At 33.1% G+C, this 22,201-nt stretch overlaps 1 protein-coding gene across 2 annotated transcripts in view; it reads left to right on the top strand.

The window, feature by feature from the left end:
• The window catches only part of LOC127835227 (uncharacterized), a 42,261-nt gene that overhangs the window by 17,441 nt on the left and 2,619 nt on the right, over positions 1-22,201 (top strand). For both annotated transcript variants that reach the window (XM_052361550.1, XM_052361551.1), the window contains exons 2-14: positions 8,934-9,166; positions 10,173-10,588; positions 10,759-10,784; positions 11,038-11,184; positions 11,483-11,676; positions 12,431-12,699; positions 15,119-15,357; positions 15,506-15,724; positions 16,321-16,501; positions 16,678-16,748; positions 17,050-17,329; positions 17,646-17,747; positions 18,001-18,102. In XM_052361550.1, coding sequence (XP_052217510.1) covers positions 8,965-9,166; positions 10,173-10,588; positions 10,759-10,784; positions 11,038-11,184; positions 11,483-11,676; positions 12,431-12,699; positions 15,119-15,357; positions 15,506-15,724; positions 16,321-16,501; positions 16,678-16,748; positions 17,050-17,329; positions 17,646-17,747; positions 18,001-18,102 — 2,448 coding nt within the window. In that variant the 5' untranslated portion in view covers positions 8,934-8,964. The remainder of the gene's footprint in view (positions 1-8,933; positions 9,167-10,172; positions 10,589-10,758; positions 10,785-11,037; positions 11,185-11,482; positions 11,677-12,430; positions 12,700-15,118; positions 15,358-15,505; positions 15,725-16,320; positions 16,502-16,677; positions 16,749-17,049; positions 17,330-17,645; positions 17,748-18,000; positions 18,103-22,201) is intronic.

Here is a 22,201-nt window from a genome sequence, read left to right as displayed (position 1 = left end):
GAACGACAACTCTGCTAGGAGAATGTTATCAATGACGAGCAATCTCCTACGCAGTGGCGAATGCAAAAGGGAAGTAACTGAAAAATCGAGTTATCTCAATCGGACTGGCTCGGTCTTTTACATAGGTTGCCATTGTGAAAAAAAATCATGATTATGATACCTTGGACGATGCTGTTCGCATCGTCAAAAAGGGCGACAAATCAAATCCAGCTAACTATAGAGGGATAACTCTTATTAATATTACGGCAAAGCTTCTTTTCTCTCTTTTTATGAAATCGCATTAACAAATGGTGTGAGAATGTAAACGTTTTTGATAGTTGCCAATTTGATTTTAGAGATAACCATTCAACGACTGATGCAATCTTTCTTTTACATGCAATTATTCAAAAGGTACTTAACTCAAAGGAAAAACTTTGGTGTGCGTTCATTGATTATAACGTGCGTTCGATACCGTTAACCATGATGCATTATCGGTAAAATTTGTAAAAGCTGGTATCAGTTGCAAAATGACTTATATGATAAAATGCTTTTATAAAAATGTACAGTCTTGTCTCAAGCTGCTTAATTTTTCAAAGGAAAATAATGCTAATGTTTCTTACTCAGATTTCTTTGAAGTTACAATGGGCTTAAAAAAAGGGGAGCCACTCTCGCCGATATTATTTAGCTTATTTATTAATGACGTTTTTAAAACTATCAATTTGGATGATTTAACTAGAAAAGATGTAGAACTTCTCTTTATGTACATGATTTTGTTTGCTGATGACATTGTATTGTTTACGACAAATCAGCTTAGTTTACAAGCCCAACTTGATGCTATATATCGGTATTCAGTAAAATGGGGCTTGACAATATATGTCAATAAAACAAAAATCTGTGTTTTCGAAAAACGTAAAACAGTTCTGAAATAAACTTAAGTATTAATGGAGAAAGCATCGAACTTGTTGATGATTTTACTTACTTGGGCATACATTTTACCTATACAGGAAACATGAAAAACGCTGTTAAAATGTTACATGACCAGGCTCTTAAAGCCTATTGTAGCTTTTTATATATTTTTGATAGAGTGCAGTTAGACATTTAAACCAAACTTTCATTATTCGACGCCATGGTCGTTCCAATTCTCCTGTATGGCTGGGGTGTTTACAACATAAAAGATGTTGATAAATTACATGTGCGATTTAAAAAAAACCTCCTCGGCGTCAAACAGCAGACTCCAAACTATGCTGGCATTGGTGTTTGGTCGCTTTCTCCTCTCCATTTTATGTAAAGAAAGGGCGATACGTTTTTGGTTAAAAAGTATGAAAAATAAAAATTCTCCTATGTAAAACGTATACTCCGATCTGTGTAACACTGGTAGCAGTGGCTGCTGGGCTAACAGAATCAATACCTAGATTGACCATTTTGGATTTTAACACTATTCGGTATCATTGTTATTATGAAATTAACTACTTTCCAAGCTTAGAGATATTTTTGTTCAAGAATGGAAGGGAACCATTCAATCAATGTCTAAATTACAGCAGTATTGCATATTCAAATCTGAATTTGGCTGTGAAAAGTACTTATTTAAAATACAAAAAATGACCTACTGAAACAATTTGCCCGTTTCAGACTATCATCGCACCATCTCGAAATTAAAGCGGGTAGATTCCAATGTATTGATCGTGATCAGAGACTTTGTCGATGCTGCAATATGAACGTTGTTGAATCTGAGTATCACTTCCTACTTTGTTGTGACAATTATAGACACTTAAGATTAAAATGTATTGGACATATCTCTTGGCCTACAATAAATTTATTCCAAACTACTATGTCATCGAAAAAAATAAATATTATATTAGGAATGTGTTAATACCTAAAAGAATCTATATTATATAGAAAAAATACCCTTATAGTACTATCTCTTCCTTAATCAAAAGTATATCAATGTTCCGTCACATAATGTATATTATGCTTGAATATTTATATGTATATTTTGTGTGTGTGATGATATTACTTAAACGTTCTTAATGTCTCTTCCATACTTATTTTGTAAATGGCTAAATGCAAGTTTTTATTGCCGATCGCCAAAAAAACTGAATTTTGAACTTTGATAAAAACACACAATTTAAACGAATGCACGCAAAATGCTGCTTAGAAATAATGCGAATGCATTTCGCATTAGCCCGAATGCACTTCGAATTTAAATTCGAACGACATTCGGAATATTTCGGTTTCTAGTGTGACTAGGGTTAAAGTGTATAAGTAAATCAATTAATGTGTCAGACAACTTAAACTCCCTCTTGACTCATTTGATTGCGAGAAAGAAAAAATGAACTTGACTTATAACAGCCTAGGTTTACTATTATTCATGAATATACTGACTACAGAGTCGTCTCAAAATAATACCTGTAGATTTACGACGAATATCACCATGTGAACGTTTATCTAAAATGCATGTATAGACCTATCTTTACTATATCAATTTAAATAACTAGTTATTTAATCCAAAACTATAGTTTTTGTAAACTATTAATCAATTCAATTTTGGCAACAACCCCAGCTTTAATTTGATATTTAACATTCGTTGAAATTAAAAAAAACGTAATGTTCAAGGGGATGAGTTGATATTATAGTTTTGAAATATAATGCCCAGCAGGTTTGAACGGTTCTTTTTTTTCGGATTATCTAGTTTTATTTTGAAGTTCCTTAAAACAACTTATGATGGACAAACCTTTACCAAGCGACGTAAGATTATATAGTCTTATTTAAACAGGTAAAACAAGGGCTGCAGTCGGTTCATTTTCTTATTTAAGTTTAAACCTGATTGCTATTGCAGCACGCGTGTTGTCATTCTAAAGTTTAGTGGATAAGTATTTTCGACATTGTATTTGACCGAATCGATAGCGTAAATTGAGGTAATAGGCATCATTTTGTTGACTCGTACATAACGATATTATTTTTTACTAGTTAAAAAAACAAATAATCATTTTGCAGAAACAAACAGATACAATATATTTACTTTTTTCTTGATATCTCAATTAATTTCAAAAATGGGAAAACTGTTATAATGTGCTGCACTTTAAAAAGACTTTCCACATTTTGCACACTAATTGGTATGGATATAAAACACAAAACGAAAACTGGTATGGGCATATATGCCAGAAATATGAGTTTGTGCTACACCATTTTTGAACCGGCGTTCGGTTTAACACCCTCTTCTTTAATAATGCTCAGTCATTTCATGAAGCTTGACTGTACAGCAATTCAATTGCGATGGTTCGTTTGAAAATGCCTCCAGCTAATTGTATTCTATGGAACCCAAAAAGCATACGCATGTTGAAATATTTAATAAAAAATATTATTTACGACTTTATTTTACAAGCATTAGGTCATTTTCCTTATATGACAGACTAGTGGAAACGCATGTACACACATTTCGATCATTATTTTTTGTCTGGAGTTTCATAATTTCTATATCTTGAATTCAAAATGAATCTTCACATCAACTGTCCGTTTACTAAAAAGTTTTCAACAATTTTATTTATCCTCTTACCAATAACTATAAGGTTAATACTATGTGATTTTTTGTCGTCATGAATTCGTGTGTGCGTTGATTTCTTTTTTAATGAAACTGCAAACGAATTGTAATTTAAAGTTTTATAGAAATATTCACAAATAAATCCTCTGCTATTATTTCGATAACTCCTGCCTAAACTACATGGTTTATTTTAAAATTCACAGATACAATATTTTATCGTTCTTATTATTTTTTTAAATAATGTGCTTATTTCAACACGTGAATAAGTTGGTTCTAAAACTTCCCTTAGTGAGTTTAGAAATGCTTTTTATAATCTTAATCAGAACGGTTGTATTTGATTACAAAATAGTTTTGCTAAATATCCATTCGCGGTCCTTCTGCCAAAGTAGTTTAAAAGATATCCACCAGATTATATATTTGTTAACTATATATCACTATTTTTAACGATCTTAAAAACGTTTAGATCAACTGCTAGATAATGACAATTTGCACATATTGTTCCAATTCTGTCGAAAATATTACCGCAATGAAGGTAAGGCATAAATTATGTTCTTATATCACGCCATCTACAAAATACTGCTCTCTTATTGGCTGTTTTACGTCACATGCTGACCCCATATATTATATATGGTGTCAATAGACTATATGGGGCAGTAGAAAAAAAACATATATATTATACTCTTCTCTCATTGGCTGTTTGACGTCACATGCTGACCCCATATATTCCATATGGTTTTCAGAAGACTATATGGGGAAGTAGAAAAATAATATAAAAAAAACACATTGTTTGTCCTTGTTAATTTGACGAGATAGAAAGTAGTTGGCGTGATATAATCGTCATAGGGTTTGTTACTGACCCGATACGGGATAAACGGTTCTGTGGAAAACCATATCAATATGATTTTCCACAGAGAAGGTCTCGCCCCGATATGTTTTTTCCACAGAACCGTATACCCCGTATCGGGTCAGTAACTAACCGTGTAACCAATAATATTACTAAAATAAAGAACTATAAAAACACCTGTTAGTAGTAATAACTGGCGTGGTTTTATTTAATTGAAAACGAAAGTTATCTCAGTCGTACTCAATCAAAATTGCTATTTTTCAATTTCAATGAAAACGAAGGTCTACAATTTTCGTGGGCATTTTAGATATGTTACTTTTTAAATACAAATCGAATTCCTATTGCTCAAAGTCACTTATTTAATTTCCAAAGACTTTTACAAAAGATCATTTCGTAGCAATCAACGATATCAATTTAACAGTTTATCCCCATGCTTTTAAAAGCGTGGGGATATTGCATTGGTCTCCATCTTTCTGTCCGTCCGTTCCGCCACTATCTCCTCCTACACTAGAACCTTGAAACTTACACACATGGTAGCTATGAGCATTTGTGCGATGGTGACGGCGACGGAATATTGATCTAACCACTGGGTCAAAAGTTATGGTTAAATAAAAAGGTAAAATGGGTAAACAAACTCATTTTACTAACAACATGCTACGCACATGTTAATAACTGTTGACCCAAGGGTCAGATCAAAATTCCAAATAGTGCACCTTCGCACATATGCTCATAGCTGCAATGTGTGTAAGTTTCAAGGTTCTAGTAATAATAGTGTAGGAGGAGATAGTGGCGCCAACCCAACAGTTTGTTTTAACAGAACTTTTTCATTTATTCGGCAATTGACTTCAAATTAATACTGAACATCTCTTATGACGGTGTATCTAGACCATCCATGTCCATATTATCCACCCCAGGGCCATTTATAAAGGTAAAGGCAGCTTGGTTCCCGTCCTCTTTCAAATATGAGAGGTCCACGGGTACTACTTCACCGTACCCCAACATGTTTTCCTACTTTTCGTACCCAATTTTTTTCGTACCCAAAATTGTTCGTACCCAATTTTTTCCGTACTCAATTTTTTTCGTACCCATTTTTTTTCTTACCCAAAGTGTGTTTCGTACCCAATATTTTGTTCTTCCCAAATTTATTTTCGTAACAAATTTTTGATCGTACTCAAATGATGTTTCCCAAAAATTGTTCGTACCCAAATATTGTTCGTACCCATTATTTTCGTACCCATTTTTTTTCGTACCCAAATTTTTGTCTTGCCCAAATTTTTTTTCGTACACAACTTTTTTTTCATACCCAAATTTTTTCGTACCCAAATTTGTTTGTACCCACATTTTTTCGAACCCAAATTTTCTTTCGTATCCAAATTTTTTTCACAACGAAATTTGATGTCGTACTCACATTTTGTCGTACACAATTTTGTTTCGTACACATTTGTTCCTACTCAAATTTTGTTCGTACCCAAATTTTTACGTATCCAATTTTTTTCGTACCGAATTTTTTTTCGAACCCATTGTTTTGTACCCAAATATTTCCTTACCTATTTTTTCGTACCATAATTTTGTTTCGTACCAAAATTGTATTTCGAACCCAATTTTTTTTTGGCATAATTTTTTCTTATTAAATTTTTTTGTATCGAAATTTTTTTTTGTTCCCAATTTCTTTTCGTACCCAACTTTTTTTTCGTACCCAATTTTTTTCCTTCCCTTATTTCTCTCGTACTCAATTTTTGTTCGTTCTTATTTTTTTCCTACCCAAATTTTTATTCGTACCCAAATGTGTTTTCTTACCCAAATTATTTTTTATATCCACATTTTTTGTCATATTTTTTTCGTACCCAAAATGTTCGTACCCAATTTTTTTTTCGTACCCAAAATTTTGTTTTAACATAACTTCTTCTTTTATTCACCATTTGACTTCAACTTAATACTGAACATCTCTTATGACAACACAGTCTTTCTTGACCATCAATGTCAACATTACCCACCCCGAGGCTCCACCAACATAGGCCTTGCCCACTCAAAATTGCCTTTTAATATAACATTTATGCGGCGTGGGGATACGCGTCGGCCTATGTCGCGCCACTTCTAGCCTTAAAGGGGCCTTTTCATAGATTTTGGCTTATTTTGAAGTTTGTAATTCAATGTTTTTTATTGATAAATGTAAACATTGGATCTTAAAAGCTCCAGTAAAAAATCAAGAATAAAATTTAAAAAAGCAAAAAAAAAGTAGCCGGTACCAGGGCTCGAACCAGTGACCCCCGGAGTCCTGGAGTTAGTCTGAAGTAAAAACGCATTAGCCCTCTCGGCTATTCCGCCGGGTATACTGAGTTTAAGTATTTTATACCTTATATAAGCAATCTTCGTAGTTTCGTAAATTTAAACGACAGAAACATAACTCTCCAAATTATTCAATCGTTTCGCGTTGCAACGCTTTATAATTTTTAGGTTTTCAAATCGTCAAAAAAAGATATATATATAATGGCTATATTGGACTATGGTAAATGTTCAGTAATACTGTTTCCTCACAAATATCATTACTAAAACGAAAATTTGCGAATCTGAAACAACTTTTTTCAATTTTGTCAATATACCAAACCGTGAAAAGTTCCCTTTAAGATGATTTCATGGTCTCATAATAGTTCCATGTTTTCCTCGTGTGACAGAAACATAAGCTATTCCGATGCAAACGTTATTTTTCTAATCGCGTAACTTATACCTCACAAATAGAGACCGATCACCGTGCGATCAGCGAACGACCTGTTTTTCCGCTAATCGGGCTTGCATCCGGCTGATGATCGTATGGGCACCGGGTAATATTGTGGCGGCGGGTGGCGTCTGGATTAATTTTAAGTCACACTTAAACTTTTACCCGACGTCGACCCCGAGAAGGTGTCGAGTTCAGCTCGAAGAACGATCGGACGATCAGTGCACAGTTTTTGCCTGGCGATCGCGCGACATCGGATTCATTTTGCACGTATCGGCAAATCATCAAGATATTTCCCAGGGACATTTTCATCGAAAGGAGCTCGTCAAGAGACCGAAGGATTTCGATTAAAGCACGTGGAGACATGACGTGACGTAGATTGCACGCCAAACATCTCCACCTAATTTTCAAGTCAAAATGCCAAAGAGAAAGGTCACATTACGGAAAAATGCAACCTCCTCAAACAGATCAGCCCCATGATCAGGAGAAATAAGAGCAATCACATGACGAATCTTAAGCAAGGTTATAGCCAGCTGTATGCCAATTCTCAGATAAGCCGTCTTCTGAAAACATATAAATGTATAAGGCGTTTGAAATGATATCTTTTCAATGTTATGGTCAAAGTCACTCTTAAAATACATTGATAAAACTGACATGCACATCTTTCAGTTTATGTAATTGGCGCTGAGTTTGTAAGCAAACAAACATAATTTGGTATTAACTTACTTCGACAAAAATAACTAATTATTGATAAAAGCACACAATTTAAACGAATGCACTCAATATGCTTAGAAGAATTTCGGATGCATTTCTCATTAATTTAGCCCGGATGCACATCTGATTTAAATTCGAACAACATTCGGAATCATTCGGTTTTTAGAGTGACTAGGGTTTAGGTATATAAGTAAATCAATTAGTGTGTCAGACAACTTAAACTCACTCTTCACTAATTTGAATGACGGCCTGACTCTTGTACATAGTCCTTGAAACAACTCTGGCTTTAGACGCAAATAGGCCTCGCTTTGGTTGTTCAGCAACCATAGCAGCGACTACAATGTTGAAGCGGTGTCTGGCTATTGCTAGCCTTTCCTTCAGCCTCGTTACTCGTACTCGTTGCTCTCTGTTCATGACCATTCAACAGCTTGCAAATGTAAATCAATCTATAGACTGAACGCAGTATATATATACTTTTCAAGACGACGCGACACGCTTACCTTGCCGGAGTACGTCCGATGCCGTATGGCTATTGCCCGCCAGATTGCCGTCTGCACATTTGATTCATTAAAACTTTTCGGCATTCTTTCGGCGCTATTCGATACCACGACGATGGCCGTCCACAGATCGGCTGGATGTCGTCCGTTTTACATTCTGACGCTCCGCCCAACAAATATTCTCAAATTGTTCGATTGCTGAACGATCATCGGCCGATGCTCGTTCGGCGCCCTTAAGGACGGTATGTGTCACTCATCGGACGGCGGGCAGCTCCGACGTGTCCGTCCAGTCTTCTCGATGCCTTGAAATCGAACAAATCGGTCGGCGACCGGATTATTTGTGACTGTGGCATAAACAAACAAAATCGAAATTGATTACGACTATTCAAAACTTTTGAGAGCTTACTCCATATGCTTGATTTGATTTCGGAATACGTTTACTTATTGATTATACCGTGTTTGGCAGCAAAGATAAAAAATAAATCAAACACAACACTGACGTAGTGCTTTCTTTATTGGAAACGTTTAGGGCTGCGGTTAGGCTCATTAAACCAGTCAGCAAATACATAATATTTTTTACCGATCTGATAACTGGTAATCGTTATAAGTGAAAATTCAAAAATGGTTTGTTGAACTTATTTATTTTAGACTCAGTATGGAACGCTGAAGTCATTGTACAATGAAGTGTACCATTTGCGGGATGGAAGGTAGTCAAACACCATGCGCGGTCTGCAATGGGAATAAAGAAGCCGCGCTTGGTGCGAAAGGAAATGGCGAAACTAACACTGAAGTTGTTCAAGCAAACACGTGCCTTATGTGCCAATTGCAAACAACAAACAAGCAGTGTACATGTGGATTGCCTGAAGAAGAACAAAGCAATGGTTAGATTCGTTCATGTTTTGTATTATTTTACTTTCTTAAATGTGCTATCTAGCATGTTGATAGATTATATAAGCTTGATTGTATATTGAAATGCGAGAACGAAAATCGTCAATAATTGAGATAAATGTAAATGTAAGGGGTGGGTAATATTCAATACTTACGGCATGTATTCGGTATTCATGTATAATAGTATATATATATATATATATATATATATATATGGTTATTAAATATTAATAAAACACCAACGAATTTCTTTTAAAAACACTGGATCCTATGAGGATACAATAACAATTAGAAATAAGTATGTACATGGAAACAAATTGTTGAAAAAGTGTAAACATGAGGTACCTTAGCGCTTTCGGCTATACGTCTTCGTCAGGGTTGTATACATATATGAGTTCACAGTTCATCAGTGCGAATTCACAATCGAACTATTGTCTTGTTAAAATCTGCAGTCCCAGGAAACGACTTTCCGCTAATTTAAACCATGTATAATATGCTACATGTTTATCGAATACATGTCTTAGGCATTGGATATAGTTTATTCATTCAACTTAAATGAAAACAAAAGTCAAATGACTACACACTCGGTGTCAGCATTGTAATGGCTATTCGTACCGCAAATAAATGGCCATTAGACGATATTTTTTTTATTATATGAACGTTCATTTTAAGTGTTCGTAATTATATTCCTTGATGTAGTAAAGGTTATGTAGGCATGGCCTTTAGTTTATTGTTACCGCTTATTTAAACGATTTATTTGTTTTTATTCATCAAAAATAAGCCCGGCCCAGTAAATGCCTTACATCATTTGAGTAAGTTTGCATTCTTTTTATGAAAATAATTCGTGCCATTTGATAGGCGTTCAATGATCGCTCGAATAAAAAAAATACCCCAAGAAACCTTAGTTCAGTACATGCTAAATCATTCTTAGTAGTTTTTATTAACACTACATTTTAAGTTAATATCATTCACTTTGATAATAATTACAATATATTTAAGAATCAACGCAATGCGGTATTTGTCTAAAAAAACAACATGAAGAGCCGTCCATCTACCCCAAACCTTATCCTGTCGACGAAGACCATTCACAAAGCGATGCGTCAGATTCTTTGACAAAGAGAAGTGGTGAATTTAAATTTGAGGCAAATGTTAATCAGTGGGAAATAATCTATTCAAGAGAACCTGAGTCATCAACAGAAGTACGTTTATCCGGACAAGATAAACAGAAAGTATCTCTATTAGAAGACACAGACCCATTGTTCGAATCATATACACGTCTTAACACAATTCCCATGACAAGAACCGCGCCTAATCAAAAAGGCCATACCATTCAACGTGATTCAAGAATGATTAAAGTAACAGATGCCGACAAATATGAAACTGTATTGGTCCCTAGTGAAATGCTCCGATCTGAAGTAAGTTTCATATAGATAAAATGCTGCCTTTTAAATTAGTATTTAACAAATATTACCATTTTGTTAATTCATTCATTAAAAGGCATTCTTTAAAATAAAAATAAATAAAAACTATTCCTTTAACAATCAACACTCGGTCAGTTTGAGAAAATGATGCATTTTTATTTCAGACGAAAGAAAGCAGGGAACCTGACAAGTATTTATGTTTTCTATGTTTAGTATTTTGTATATAGGTATTGATCGTTTTTTTCACGAATTATGTGTGTATTACAAATGTGTATTATATTATTTTTTAATGCGATTGTGAACAAAGTAATTTCGGTTTCTTTTTTTCAAAAGCTGGCAAGTCATCAGGATAAATTATACATCAAATGTACATATTATTGATTCGTTAATATGTACGAACACATGCACGTTTATTACAAATGTGTATTAAATGTTATTTTCAGCGCATTTATGAAGGTTGATTTCCATGCATATGTTTCTGTTCAAATGCTGCAAAAACCGGAGGATAAGCTATACATACAGTTTGATTGCATAGAGTTAGGTGGAGTGGGAAGCCTTCGACATGAAATGAAGAAAGTGTGCAATATAAAGTATGTTACATATAAATCATACACTTTCTAAAAAATCTAAAACATTAAATGTCCTGTACTTCTTAAGGCTTGTTATCAAGTTGACGTGTTTTACAAACGGACCGCTGAGTATGATAGGACAGATGAGAACAATGGATTGTTAACTGTGTTGCCAAGTGGACATGCTTAGAGTGCTGTTCCAGTCAAGATATTTCGTAAAGCAATATCTCGTTTCATGTTTCCAATGCCTACAATTAACTGTTTTTTGAAACGACATATCAGGTCGCATATTGGCTTACTGATATTGTTTTCTTTACAGGAAATTCCAAACACTATTCATAGAATATGAATACTCGATTCTTTTACCGTTCAGGCTTGTTCAGGAAAAGTTACTTTACAAGTACTTTGCATATCACTTGACGTCTAGGAAATATTATCGGGAGAAATATACTTCTGACACTGAATGCTGTGACAGGACATTAATTGTTTGTCGTGATTTTGCAATGCAAAAAGGTAAGATTTTAAGGTAATCTTCTATATCAGAGCAAGTCGGTCTCAAATTTTTTTACAGCTGTTTATCTACTGATCACGAAAGCTTGTTCGTAATTTTATTGTTAAATTCACCCAATTTATATTTAAGTTATTCCATTTTAGTTTTTCGTGCAAATATACTTATGTTTCACTCAAGAGACATACATCTGACTTATTTGTAGTTTTAGCTAGCATTGAATTGTGTATTGTTTGGCGTTTTGGATTTTATAGGTAAGCGACCTAACCTGCACATATTGAACTTATGTTATCACCCTATTTCCGTCGAAAACTCACCAAAACCGCTGTGCAGATTTTCATGAAGCTTCATTCTTTACCTCTTGCAAAGTTGTTTAATCTGTTCCGCTCCGCTGATCCTGTAGGTCAAATAGTCAGCAATATTATTATGTAATTAAAATTTCAAAACCATACTCTGAAATCGTAATTGTATTGTTTGTTTGGCGTCACTGAAAAGAGCTCTTTTTGGTTTATTGTACAAACAGCCCACTATGCAAAAACACGATATTTTCTTGGTGGTTATCTACAATACTATTACAAGATCATTTCCACTATACCCCAAACACTTTCTAAAAATATCCTTTTATCAATGATTGTGTTTTTGAAAACGTGCAATCAATGTCCAATCATAAATTTGCTTTCTATATAAAATGTGTCTTTCTTATTTGTAAACGATGGATATTTTTGAAATAATTATTCGCATTTTATTTTTAAATATTAGCTGTATGGCGGCAGTACGATGGAATCGTTGTTCCCGAACAAAATGTGTTCCAAAAGTTGTATTTCAGTGTGGTTCGTATGTACACACAGTTTGCAAAAGGCTATGTAAATGATCTAACCCCAAAACTGTTTGCTCAACCACTTAACTCACAGATTAGATCGTTGATAGGAAGTGACATTGAAAGCTGCATAATGCTTCTAGATGGAGTGCGACGAGTTTATGTACTTGACATGAAATGTTGGGAAACATTTAACGATTTTCATAAAGAGGTATTACATTCCTTCATATTGATATATATTTATATAGTTGAAGCACATTTGCGATGTAAGTTGCTGTCCTAAGCATTACTTACAATTAGAAATACACAAAGAAAAACTGCAACAACACTGAAAGGATTCAAATGTGTGTTTTTATTGCAAGAAACCAAACATGTACTAGCCAAGATACACAAATCAAATTGAATATAACCCGTAATCCCTCTCATGCATGTTGACGCTTTTCTGTGTTCAAATCAAAGATAAAAACTTTATTTGCATTCTTTAATGAGAATTATTTTGTCGGTAAACAGTGTTTGGCCATTTTCTAAAAACGCAGAAATGGTTTATATCTGGCGTGTAAGGCGGGGTAAAGATATAGTTTCAAGTTTGATTTAACAAGACACAAGGAAGGCTTAACACTCACGCCGATGATTTTTTTGCGTTATTGTTAACAAAATAATTAATGTTATAAGGTGGAATGAAGTGCTACAAAATAATATGTCTAACATGATTTAAACAGTTATTTTTATTATATTTGCCATAAAACATAAATTTAAAACGTGATTATAGAATAATCATGGTCACTATTTTTATTTTCAACAATTAAAAACTCACTATAACGAAAGTGTATCGATTGTTCCGAGAATGCAAACACAATCAGACATTTACTACCGGGGAAGTATTCACGTCCACCCCTTGTTAAGGTTGATTATTGTTGAAGGTCAGATCTTTTGGAAGGATTTTATTGATTGCAATCGATAAGGTTAAAGCCACACAACTTATTTTGCAGAGTAAATTTAAGAATAAATAAGAAACATATTTAATCTATGCCAATTAGAATATATCTGGTTGTTACACGGTAGAAATCCGTCTTTTTTGCACTTTAAATCTTAAAATCTTTGGTCTCCTCTCTTTATACCCTCCCGTTTGACAATTATCATCTCGTTCATTGAAGGCAGCTGTTATCGAAACAATGCCTTATACAGGAAAGTTGTCTGCACTAAACCCAAACTACGACTTTATAAATGTACTTATAACTTGTTTAAATGTTTTTGCAAACAGTTATAATATTCGAATATGAATTTTGGATTCGAATATTCGACCGATTTTCGAATATGTGAATATTCGGATATTCGGCCCCATCCCTAGTCAATACACTATGTAGCTTATTTTCTTACAGACAATTTACTGATAATTATGGTCGTTTTGTTACGAGTTTAAAACGTAAAGCTTTTATTAATGTGTTGAAGTCGATTTTCAATATTTTGTTTAAGTAAACATCGAAAGTAGTTCTTTTTATGAACATATATAATAATTTATCTACGATCAATCGATATACATACCTATGTCTTATTCATTTAATTCTTTCCCACCGTATTCCTATATTTATTAAGGCATACTTAAATTCAGATATATCTATCAGCATTTTTTCACCTTTCCTTTACCATAACCTTTTAACCTTAAAGTTACACGTAAGTCAATGCCTACATGCCTGAATCATGTCTTCAGCATGTCTTTTCGTTATTATTTACGAACTCTTTCAACAAGTTCAGCATATATGGATTGGAGTCAAAACATTATCTCAAGAACTTCATCTTTTCTCAATTTCCATACTATCCACCAAAGGGCAAATAAGATATGAAGCGAACACGAAATTGAATGTTCTAACTAGCAATCTTTAAGTGCAAACTTACCTGGAGTGGCTGACTTACATGCATGTCTACTGCGCATGAAACTTTTAGTATATAGGATATAATTAGTGTACACGATAATATAATCGTGAATTTGACCTTAAGTATGATCTTGACCTTCAAACAGCATAACTAGTGTCTGCCTTTTCAACGACTTAGTGAAATAAATATCTGAGGCCACTTTCATGACATTTCGTCAAAACACTTATTATTTCATTTAAAAATCACTATTATTATGCACTGTGTGAGACAATTATCTCACCTTTTTCGTTTATTTTATTCAACTCGTTAATTGTATTACTCTTCATTTCGTGCATTGCTCCAGACTGTTATATAATTAAACAAATATTTGTACTTGTTAATAAGTAAAGTAAGCGCTCAAAATCAGCGGGATATGCGTTAAAAGAACAAAGAGAATCAATCATTACGAAAAATTAATTGTGTGTGTGTATGCCATTGATTATATTACATTACTTGATTGAAATTAAAATAAATTAAGAAACGTTATTAATAATTATGTAATTTGTTTCATTTAAAATAGTATTTTCTTTTGACCCGTTTGAAGTCAAAAAGTCCATGTTATTATGTTGTTATTACCCTATGGTAATGTAAAGATTAAAAATAAACATATCAGAACAATTTTTTCTTATGTCTGTAATCTTTACACAAAGCAGCATGCGGTGGAAATTTAAGAAAGCACGAGTACTTTTAAAATAAGTAAGCATTTTTATTTAATCTAGGTGTCGGAGGAAGTCATGCTTACTAACATAATTCAGGAAATTTCAAGTCCATCTTCAAAACAGAGTAGTACAGACCGAGTACTACAAGCGTTAAGCGTTGCAATTGTTTGCGAGCGAGTCGGAATCTCTTTAAAGCAGTCAAATTGGGAGCGTGTGTGTGAATGCCTGATTTTGTCCGTGGATTCTGAAAATACACATGTAGTGGAAATTGAATCAATACGTAACTGTTTTGAAAAGAGGTTTGTGCCTTTTGTTTTTATTTTGGCTGGTTTGTGTTAAAACATGTACAATACGTCGTTTTTAAATTAGTTTTATCTCTCACCTTTATCTTGCATTTCACCTATATTATTTGTGAGTCTTTGGATGTAGAAGTTTTCCTAATTTTAGCCAAATCAAGGATGCTCTTCAATTTCTTATCGGATGCGTTTCTAACTATGACAAAAAAGTCCAACCATCTTGGTTGTTTTGCCTACCTCTTCTGCACATCATGCTGGACATATGCGAACCATTCGTGGAACCAGACCCCAGTTTGGATATTTCGTTAGAAAGTTGGTGGGGTACAAACGATGTGCTCAATGTTGTAAAGGCCACGTGCTTAAAAGAAAGGTGTTGATTAAACTGTATTGATTGTTCATTCGAAGGCAAATTTACATATTACTTAGATGTGTACTTAAACAATAGGTTTGCTGTTACGATTATTTTAAATATAAATAAGAAATAGAAAACCTCACTGAGGGCCCTTTGGCAGAATAGTGACCAGCCAGGCAGCCCAAAAGAGTATATGAACCGAAGCCGAATTTCTTATATGATACCGAACATTTTTGTGCAGATAAATTTCAATAGAAATAAAAATAAATATCATAATATAAATTCCATCAATAATTATAAGTTAATATTAATAATATGTACTCGAACAATCTTTGCGTTGTAAAACTTGCTCTAATGTTACAATATAACTAACATTCTAGTCGGCACTATTAGATGCGCGCGCATCTTTACCGGGCACTATACTGTATAGCGCCCCGCTGACTAGATGCGCGCGCATCTTTACCGGGCACTATTCAAAATAACGGACCTGTGTTGTTTATATACGCAAAGAAGAAACAAATTTATGTGAGGCATAATATAACCCAATATATATGTCATGTATTTGCTAAGATAATAACAATATGTGATTTCATTTGATCGTATTTTATTTACAGTAACCATCTTGCTATCTTACGGTTATTGAGACCTCTTTACAAAATGGACTACTTTTTATCTCGAACAATCGCGAAGACTATTCAGATCAATGACTGTCGTGTCTTATCGAGTGATCTTCTGTCGCTGGATTCTGTTTGTGCAATATTACTTCAAGAAGCTATTAGAGGATGCCCAACAACGGTAATGTTTAGTAATGCATAATTGTATTGCCCTAAATCATATTTCTTCATTTAACTCCGATTTTCTTATATCATTTCTTTCAATATTAACATGTTAAGTATGTTGTTATACGTATGTAAGTTTTATTATTGTGGATAGACACGGGTTGTCATAAATATACATGCATTGAATTCCAGATTATGGAAGAAGCTTATAACAACGTCGTCGTTCGCTTAAAAAGCAAAAGTAGCTTTGACGATGATGACGGGTAAGTTGAAAAAACACACATAACCATAAAACGATTTTCAACTAGATGTTTGCTAAGTTTGCCACTGAACTGCACATCTTAGATTGTTTAAGTGCTTGAACAAGGTTTTTGTGCAAACATCATCGAAAAAGGATTTACTGCTTGCCCAGGGTTCAGACTATGCTTATCACAGTTCGCAGTCTCCATACATAACGGATAGTTATTATAGTTAGTTTTGGCACTCACACTGACTACATAATGACCCCTGTAACGTTTGACCTATATTTTGAATAAAATTAGCGATGTTTGTTTATCGTTTCAGTTCCGAAGGACGTTGTTGGGTTGCATATCAAATAGCGTACCGTTTTGCTCGGCAACATTCAAGGACCGATTCTCCAAACTTGTTGTTGAATTGCTTACACATATTTCTGCATTGTGTTGCAAGATATGACAACATTTTGAGGGTCAAACACTTGGCGACAAATGTCAACTCTGAACATGTTGAGCAACATGAACACTTGGATCATGTAAAGGAAATTGCAGATTCATGTTTGGGACAACTGCCCTCCATGAAATATAGCAATTTGTTTGAATATCTAAAGGTGAGGCATATACTGCGCTAATTATATCAATAGCTGTGCCACACAATGATATTCACCATATTGATGCGAAAGACAAGAATCATACAAAATGTTCTGTGAATTCGCTTTCAAAGCTTTATTTTTTATAATTTTGATATAAGGAATTACAATGTATTGGATTGATCACACACTTACGTTTGATATTTATTATCCTAAAAACAGTTCTGTTGTATCGTGTGTGAACATTTGATAAACTTCTATTTAGACCTGATGCATTTGTGTTTTAAATCACGGTTTGTTCAATGTTTAAAACATATTTGATTTGTCTAATTTGTAGACTTGGAAACTGGCTTTTCCCAAAACGTTGCCGTCTAAAAGGGTTCGAACAATTTGGATAAATGCGGCTTCAATTACATTTAAAGTCGCGTGTTTTCATTGTGTAAGTATCGGATTTTAAATGTGTAATACAACACATGCATTGATTCTTTATTTTGTATTTTATACGTGAACGGCTTAAATAGTTTCAATTTAAAACGTTTTTTTAACACTACAGCTATATACAGTACTTAAACGTGTATCATGTTCATATTTAAAACAATATAGTGTATTTATCAATTTATTTAATAGCAAACGATTATTGTTAGCATTAATTCATGTTATTTTTAACGACTCTTATTTTGCAATGAACGCAGATCAAGTTCTTCCAAACAGACAATTTTCTCGAGCACTATTGTTCAGGAGAAGGAAAGTACAGCCAGCCAATGTATACCTGTCTCACCACAGTTGCTTTTAAGGTAATCATTTAAAATATATGTTGCGTAGAAATGGTTTTGCTTACCATGTTAAAAATACATTTATTCACAAGCACAAAACATGGTGAATAGTTCTATTGTTAGATATTATCTTAAAGTGGAATCTATTTCCCAGCGTGCTTTCAATTGAAAGTACATTTGTCATACGTCTGGCATCTGCTGATAATGTAGGACGATTACATGAACATTATTGTCATATGAAAAAGGATTTTTTTTATTTAGTGTTCTGCGATAAGGCTTTATTCCTCTTTTGGAGAAGATCACTTTTTTTCTACATCATTTAGAGGTAAATTTGAACTTTATATAATTATGTACGTTTTATAAATAACGGAATGCAGAGTAACAAAATGGTTTCCTGTGTACCAATTAATCTGGAATATTACAAGATCTACAATCGCAGTAAACATAACATAACCAAACAAATTTACAACATAAAATTTCAAACGAAACAAATAAGCAAACTTCTTTACTTATATATAATACCATGATCAGAATACATTGTGATTCATATTTAATAAAATTAACGTACTTTAACTACACAGTAGAGAAATAGCAATCTCAAAAACTGAGTAGATCATTATGTACTTTGCACCAAGAGATCTGTTACAACGCATCAAAACGTATATGAACGTCTAACGTCCTGAAACCCAATAAACTTGTTTTTAGAAATAGTATTTTATAATATATTAGCGATTAAAACTGGACAATAGAATATTTTGGTCTAGAAATTCTGAAATGTAAAAAAAAGACAGTTCAACGTATTAATGATGTGGTTCACCTTTGACAAATTATTGTCACAATAAATAAAAACAAAATTTCGTCTGTCCATGGCATAGTAATAATTGAAGCATCATCAAAAAAAATCACTATGATGCAATTTGGTTTGGACATTGTATATTATTTTGTCATAAACGAACATATCCGAATAATGTAAAGCCTAATCGTCTCGGATAGTGGTAATTCCACGGAAAGAAAGATAAACGATCACAATTAATGATCTGATACGCTTTTAAGTAATAATTGGTTTTCCTGGAAATGAGGTTGTATTGATGAAAACGTACAGACATAAAGACATAATGCCACAAAATAGTGTTTCGATACACACCTCCAGTAGGACTCGAACTCATGCCTACAAAAATCACGCATATCAATGATAACTTAAAGCGTTATCGATAGTGCTATTGCGTATGGTTGTACTTCATGTACATTTCAATCGTTAGGATTCTACCACTACAACTGATTTTCCTGATCCGTCTTTCAATGTTCACTAGGGCAACTTTTTTATAATATTAAAACTAAATATTTAGCGAGCGTTTAAAACGTGGCATGTGTCAATCCATTATTTAATACATACATTCTAAAATATTATATGATTATGTAGATAAAATATAAACTTTCGATACGCTCCTTTAAGAATCAAAGAAGTTGCTAGAAACATTTCCGTCATGAGTGAAATAGCTGCTTTTCCAACAGCCGTTACACAATCAGCAAAAGCAAAAATGTGTTTAGTATCAAAGTCAGATAAATTCTGTCTTTTACTAACATAAAATAACATCGCTAGCAAGTTTGTCTGTTATTTTAGTTGCATTACCACACGTTTATACCTTAATGCTTTAAATTTATCAAGAGTGTTTGTTTGGTTTTTATTATACACGTCTGCGCATTATTGAAATTCAGGGCATTACACAAAGGTAATAATTTAAAAAAATGTTATTATACTTCGAGGCGTTAATAATTGAAAGTCATCGATAGAAAGGTCTATGTATTTAGTTAAATAGAACGGTTTTCACCTGCCAACACTTTATGAATACAGACGATATTATGCTAATTTAAAAGACTAATCAATCCCCATTTCCTTTTTAAGTATAATACACCAGTGACATTACCACATTTATTTCCAATTTTACATAAATTTTCTCAATAAAGTTTGTTAAGTATATGATGATACACTATTTCCAATAACAAATTATGTATAATACAGATGCAATTTAGTTCAGGGCGACAAGTGAGGCAGAGTTTAATAATAACACGTTTAACAAAATGGACATAGTAAGCATTCAGTGTTTACAAAGTAAATGGTTTATTATTTACACAGTAATAATAAATTTCATTGCAACAATACATACATATATTATTAAATCCTAGGTTCTGATATTAACAATTATCGATAGTATATATGTAATAAGATATGTATAATAACTTCAAATTCGTATGGAGCTTATTAATTACAACCATATATATATATATAGGATCTGGCACGAGTGGTCATATCATACCATATTTTATTAAACGAATTCAAAAATTTTAAAGGCTTGCTTAATAACGAATTTTCTGGACGAGTTTAATAAAATATGGTATGAAATGACAACGAGTGTCAGATCGTTTTATCACATGCTTTTAAATGAGAAAATTAAATAAATATTTACGCAAACATAATGATAAATTCCGAATGTTGTTTACATTTCGTGATGTCATTTGACGTTGTTACGTTATTTCAGGAAAAAAAACGATTGGTCAATCGAACGAAAACTAAGCAAATGAAAACGTTTAAAAAGTATATAAAACATGTGTAACATAAAAATATTCGTAATGGTTGTATAACATGGGAAACAGGGTATGACATGTGATAAATGAAACATATTATTATGTACATATGTTAGGACCACATGTACAATAATATAGAAATACGTTGTTCTAACCTCCAGTAACAACTTTTGTTTCACGAGGCACATGCATATTATGTTTAGTTCTAAATTAAATAGTTGAATATTCATAAATAGCTATAATATAATGTAATACAATACGTATAATGCAGCCGTAAGGTCGTACACATATTTAGGAAAAGGCACGATCCTGTAACAATGCCTTTATAGAAAAGATATTGCTGAAAATTGATAATAAAAAAGCACACATTCAACTATAGTTTTTACAATAAATTTAGAGCGACCGTTAAACACATACATGGGTAAACACGGAACTTATGTATGTATATCCCATACTAAAATGATTTGTGTATGTAACGTGATAGTTTGTGTAGCAACGTTTTATTTTAAGTTGTTAGTAATTCAATAAACTTGTGCATGTTAGGTCGGTGTCTGTTATAGAATGGTATATACTGAGATCTTAATTCTGAGTACATTCGGCACTCTAAAACAAAGTGAAATTCATCTTCTAACATATTATACACCATACACTTTATTTCGTTTATAGGAACGAGGGTAGGTTTGGTCTATGTTCCACTTTCTACATACAATTTATGTAAAATGCATCTTTATTTAGTAAAACGTATACGAATCTTTTTAATTGTGCACATATATAAATAAAACTGAAACTTAAAAGTGGCGATGTTTTTCAACTAATTGGATCTGCTTGAGTTGCACAATCCATTATTCCAAATTAGAATACAATTATCATTTAATCTTTGTCTAACATTTGAGATAAAAACCTTATAATATCCGACATCTTGAAAGAGCCATACCTCGTAAAACCCTAATTTACAAAGCAAGTCCTTAAGTAATGAACACCAGTTAATTTTATAAGGACGAATATTGCAATCATTTATCAACATTAAATAAACTGTTTAGTAAACTTGTTTTCTGATGTTCATATCAATTAAATCCAGTATTTAATAATGCTAATATATCTGGCAGATTGAAAATTAATAGTATGACGTTTATTACACTTAAAGGCGTAATCATTTTAGACGTCTATTCAGTATTTGATGATATACAGTATTGAAACAAGATGAAGGTGGGGGTTTAAGATTTCAGGGCATTACACTTAGGGCATTACACTTAGGGCGGCAAGCATCTGCTATAATGTCGTAAAACATGAATCCTCAGGTCGGTTTTAACAGAGCTCGCGTCGACAATATAAGATGCGATCCGTAGTATGGTAATAACTAGTAATTCAATTGATAGCTTTTTTTCAGATGGGGTTTATTCGGTTTTCGGGTATTTTCATGTCATGTCGGGTATTGATTTAATAACAAGTATACATAAACTTTCACTTTCAACAGATTAGGATAAATATCTGACCATAACATACACTACCATAAATACCACCAGTTGTAAAAGTATTG

This window comes from Dreissena polymorpha, chromosome 6 (assembly GCF_020536995.1).
Source record: "Dreissena polymorpha isolate Duluth1 chromosome 6, UMN_Dpol_1.0, whole genome shotgun sequence".
NCBI lineage: Eukaryota > Metazoa > Mollusca > Bivalvia > Myida > Dreissenidae > Dreissena > Dreissena polymorpha.
The sequence above is the reverse complement of the archived record's forward strand: the minus strand, read 5'-3'. Positions and strand labels throughout refer to the sequence as shown.